Source organism: Hevea brasiliensis, chromosome 17, assembly GCF_030052815.1.
Source record: "Hevea brasiliensis isolate MT/VB/25A 57/8 chromosome 17, ASM3005281v1, whole genome shotgun sequence".
NCBI classification, from domain to species: domain Eukaryota; kingdom Viridiplantae; phylum Streptophyta; class Magnoliopsida; order Malpighiales; family Euphorbiaceae; genus Hevea; species Hevea brasiliensis.
This window is the reverse complement of record NC_079509.1, coordinates 45,892,151-45,897,799: the sequence shown is the minus strand read 5'-3', so window position 1 is coordinate 45,897,799 and position 5,649 is coordinate 45,892,151. Positions and strand designations below refer to the sequence as shown.

Here is a 5,649-nt window from a genome sequence, read left to right as displayed (position 1 = left end):
GCTTCCTACAAACACTTGTGCACTTAAGCTTTGTGTAGTTGTTCTCTTGTAAAGCTTAGGCTTGTAATAGCCATTTTTCTAGAGTTAATAAAATTACCTTCCCTTTGTCCATACTCTTCCCACTACTATCTTTTGTTTCCTTTTGTACCTTCTCACTTAGGCTTATTTTTGTCACCCTTATTAGTCTATCACATAGACTAAGTGTGTTGGAAGGGTGACTTAGTCCAAGGAGGTGACTAAGGCCGCACGGGTTGCTAGAGTTTGGTGTTGATAAACTCCCAGTCCGTGACAGCAAACATGAGCATGCCTATCTGATGAGATCATTTTGAGGCAAACCAAGATTTCCTTTCTTTACTAAAAGTAAAGATTTTTACTGAAAATTTAAGTCTATTTAGGAAAAAAAGAGCAATATTCCAAGAGATTAAAAATAGAAGAAAATCAAGAAGAGAGATGTATATAGATAGGATAGAGATCAACAAGAAGGAGAGAATCCTAGTTGCAATTTCCAGGAGCAAGAGGGAGAAGATTTATACAAATTTCTCGAAGAGATGCCTACAACCTTGAGTTTGATCTTTTCTTGTTTTTTCTTTAAGCTTTATGATGTATTTTCTTATTTTCAAATGTTTTTCCATTTCTAGGATGAAGTAGAACCTTTGAAAGGGAAAGATAGATGCTAAAACTTTGTTTTGATGAATTTAATTTAATGCAATGATTTTTATTTTCATGAGATTATGTATTTTTGGGTTTTAATGGTTTTTGTATGTTGATTGATTGATCCTTTTAATGAAATTCAAATAGAGAAGCTAGTATGTCTTGATCAATTGAATACATAATTGAACTTTAGGAAAACTATTGCTTACCATACTAGGATTAGGCAACCCGAATATGGATCCTAGAAATATTATGTGGTCCATTTAATTCATAACCGAATAGGGCAAATTAATTATAAGGGATTCCAAAACTCTATGCATCTAGATTTTTGCTGCATGAATAAGGATCTTTAATTTAGATGAATATTCAACTTGAACAAGAACAACTGGCCATGTCGAATTCCACCATCTCATTGCATTGGATTGACTTTCATATATAGGTGAAGGTTAAAATCTATCCCCAACATTTTTTCAAATATAAGAAGTTTCTTTTATTGATTTATTTGCTGCTTTTATTTTTATTGTTAGTTTTAATTAACTTAATTCAATTATTAATTTTTCAAATAACATTAGAGTAGTGTTAATTTAATTAAAACTAATGATTTTGATTCATGTGTGATGATATTCTTTTCTTATCATTATATTACTTGAACACGACTAGTACAATTATTAGTGTCTTTAGATTGCATTAGAGAGCCGAACCTTTATAAAATTGATTGTATTCATCATTTTTCCTTTCCCTTTTGTGCTTTAACTTGTTTAAATTCTTTCTAACTACTAAATTTTTAATTAGAACTCAATTCATCTTCTTAGGTTGATTCGAGGGATAACAAATGTGATTAATAAAAATGAAAAAAAAAAAAATATGGTAGACAACAAAATTAAGCACTAGAAACATATTATAACATCATATCTAAGAGTTCATCAAGAAAATACAATATTAGGCCGAACCACCAACTTATTATTTTTTTCTTTCAAGTCAAAAAATACACAATGTGGTGATTCTAATTACTGTTCACCCTCATTTTCGTCTCGAGCTACATGCATTTTTCAGTTGCCACCGTCGCCGCTCCCATAGCCTTCACCATACCCTCCACCATACCCTTCTCCTTGGCCTGAGCCACCCCCACCCCCACCCCCTCTGCCTGATCCTTTGCCAGAGCCTCGGCCTTGGCCCCGACCCGATCCACGTCCCTGATTCCCTCCGGATCCTGACCCTGCTCGTGATCCTGCGTAAGATCCAGCATATGAACCTGCTTCAGAACCCGCACCAGACCCAGAACTTGAACTGGAAGAGGATGAAGCTGAACTTGAGCTTGAACTGGACCCAGAACCAGAACCGGAACCGGAACCAGCTCCAGCCCCTGAACCACTGCCACCACCTAAACCAAGACCTAAACCGGCTCCAACCCCAAGTCCTATGCCGCCAAGATCCACACCCAAGTCCTTCCTTTGAACCCTACTATCAGACACTGTTATTGACATTGCAAGAAGCAAAGCAATAGCAGCTAGGGACTTAACTGCATTCATGTTTGTGATGTTTCAAGAAGAATGTTAGCGCTTGGAAAACGCCGTTCAAGACTTCAAAGCAACTGAGCCTTAGAGGAAGATATGGGAAATTCAGGTATTTATAGACGTGGAAAAACGAGTAAACTTGGAGGTTTATTTAGTGGAACTGCATTCAGTAATAAAATTTGACAATTAATTCCTTAAAGTGGGAAATGATGATCTGGCTTTCGTGGAATTTTCTGGACAAAATCTTTTGGGTTAGAAAGCAATGCTCTTCGAGGTTTTGCAGGCTTCTGACGCTTGTCCAAACACCACCGACCCATTTGATTCCCACTGGCCATAGTGGAGTAGTATGATAAGTTATTCATTTTCTATCAACACCACATTTGTGCACATGAAATATACATAAAGTATAGTGGTACTTGAGTAAGGTTGAAATCCTCACATTTTAAAAATATTTTGGTACGTTAGTAGTAATTTAATATTATTTAAAAATATATATTTTTTAACATATCATTAAAATTATTTGGGAGAAAATTTAATTCTAATAAATATACGCTCATTAAAAATACTCATAATTAAAAAAAAATATACATCATTATACAAGAATATATTAATTCAACACTATATATGAATTAATAAAGTACTTAAAACGTATGAATCGGCAATACAATAAGTATATAAAATTGGAATTGGACTATTTAAGAGGATTTATTTTATTATTATGAATAATGAAATTAGATCTTTCCAAAAAAAATAATGACATTAGAAATAATAGAAAGTTTTCATAATATTCAATTGCCTAATGACTAAAAATTCTAACATTTCTTTTTTTTTTTCAAAATTTTTAATTTTTATATTTTCATATCAATTGTGAAAAATTATTGTAATTCTATTAATTTTTAATTCTATTTTTTGATTAATCTGCAGCAACCCATGGCGATCCAAGTGCATTACTATCATAAATATTTGTTAAATTTTATTTTAATAATTATGGTGTATCAAATAATTATGAGATATTTTATAATAGTGAGAAGAGGGAGGACAAATAATAATGTTTAATATGATTAAATGGCTAACAATCTTAACAAACCATGAATGTCAAAATAAAATTTGATTATATTAGTGGAACTGCAGTCAGATGGTCTCAGCAACAGCATTAGGAATATCCAATCAAGCAAAATGCGAAACAGAGGATGGCAATTCTTCCATCCAAATGGTCTCAGTCAGCAGTGGACTTTAGTGCCTCTTAAGCTGAGGCATGGGCAGGACTATTTATAGGCCTAGGAGCAAAATGAAATGAAATGAAGTGAAAAGGACGAGCCTGCTCTAGAATATCATCCGCGCAAAGGGACAGTTGTGGAGATTGTGCATCATTCCCATTCAGCGAAAGAACAGTAGTTTGGCTATCACTCCCAGCTATTGAACTCATGAATATATATTTAAATTATTTTATGCATGCATCTTGTTAAATTAGGAGATATTTATCTTGTATAGTTATCTGATGTGTAATTTAGTAGTTGTAATTGTACCAAACTCTCCTACAGTAGAGAGTTATCCTTCCCTGAATCAACCTGTATATAAATCAGTCATATAACAGTCCAATCTCATATTGGTTTTACTATATTATGGTATCAGAGCCATTCTCCGCTTGATCACCATGGATATCTTGCAGATTGTCTCTTATAGCAATGATAATTCTTCTTCTAGCAATGCTAATTCTTCTTCTAGCAATGCTAATTCTTCTTCTTTCATCCAACTTTCTGTCCCAAATATTACTCAATTTTTATCTGAAAAACTCAACTCTACAAATTATTTACTTTGGAAAGCTCGGATTCTACCTCTTCTCAATGGCTATGGTCTTGCTCATCACATTGATGCACAAGCCAACCCATCCACTACCTTGGAAAATAATGATCCAAACCCGGCATACACACTTTGGTTTCAACGTGATCAGCTTGTTTTAAGTTGGCTATTCTCTTCAATTTCTGAAAATTTACTTCCTCAAATCGTTGGTTCCCCAACAGCTAAGGCGGCTTGGATTAGACTGTCCACTATTTTTGCATCTAGATCATGGATGCAGGTAATGCAACTCTGCAAACAATTGAAGCACTTATCTATGGGTTCAGATAGTGTTGAGATGTATATGCACAAGGAAAAACAAATATTTGATCAACTGGCTGCACTTGACTCTTCTGTAACAGAAGAAGTATTAGTCAGTGATATTATGGATGACCTATCCTGTGAATACAGGCCATTTACTCATGCTATAGAGGCACGTAATTTGCCTATAACATATGATGACTATTTTCTCTCTTGCTCAGCAAAGAAAGCCAGTTAAAGATGGAAAAACTTTGCATTGATCATGCTATATCTCCTACCACTAAATTTGCTAACAGGACCACCTCTACTCGTGGTCGAGGATCTGGACGTGGTCGAGGACAATGATCCCCTCCTTATAACAGTTCTCCTTCACCTGTTATTTGTCACAATTGTGGTGGTCAAGGACACATTCAACTTCAATGCCCATCTCCCAAGACAAATTCGCTAACCAATGCTCAACCACGCCATCCTACATCTAACTTTACTGCTCCTACATCTAGTTCGATGCAACAATGGACAGTTGATTATGGTGCAAACTTCCATCTTATTGCTCAACTTGGCAACATTACACAACTAAACACATATCAAGGCACTGATGAAATCACTCTTAGCAATGGCAAAACCCTTCCCATCTCCCATGTTGGCAAGTCTTCTTTCTTAATCATCATCCTGTTACATTAGATAATGTATTATGCTCTCTTTTTATATAGCGTAATTTACTTCAGTTAATGCCTTTACTCTTCAAAATAACGTGTCTATTGAGCTCTTTCCTAATTGTTTCATTGTTAAGGATATCCCCACGAAACAGGTGGTATTCCAAGGCCCGAGTTATGGTGGCCTATATCACATCCCCCTCCAGTTGCAGCGTCCCCTAGCACACCTTGCTGAGTTCAAAACTTGGCATACTTGTTTGGTTCATGCAAATGACCGCCAAGTCCATCATATTTTGTCTTCTTTTAATTTGTCTTCTAGTGTCAATAATTTGGTGACATCTCCTTGTCATGCTTGTAGTGTCAGCAAAGTCACAAATTACCTTTTTTTACACTACTACTTAAGTGTCTAGTCCTTTAGAATTAATATATTCGAATGTGTGGGGACCTTCTCCTATCCCCTCTATCGATGGCTATTCCTATTATATTTTGTTTTATGATCATTTTAGTAAATATTCATGAATTTATTTTCTTAAAAAGAAATTTGATGTGCTAAACGTGTTTATTAAATTTCATCACTTGGTTGAGAAATAGTTTAGTTTGTCAATTAAAAATTTCCAAGCTAATTGTGGGTTTCTTTTTTTCTTTTTTTTTTTTTTTTTGGGAGGGTGTAATGGGGGTGTGAATTTCAAGCTTTAACATCTTATCTTCATGACAATGGAATAACTCAGTGCATC

At 34.8% G+C, this 5,649-nt stretch overlaps 1 protein-coding gene across 1 annotated transcript; it reads right to left on the bottom strand.

Annotated features, from left to right (window-relative positions):
• Positions 1–1,531: 1,531 nt before the first annotated feature.
• LOC110632404 (glycine-rich cell wall structural protein 2) lies at positions 1,532–2,269 on the bottom strand. Its single transcript, XM_021780619.2, has one exon. It carries the CDS (start codon positions 2,178–2,180, stop codon positions 1,701–1,703), a length of 480 nt encoding a protein of 159 aa, XP_021636311.1. The 5' UTR covers positions 2,181–2,269; the 3' UTR covers positions 1,532–1,700.
• Positions 2,270–5,649: the final 3,380 nt, after the last annotated feature.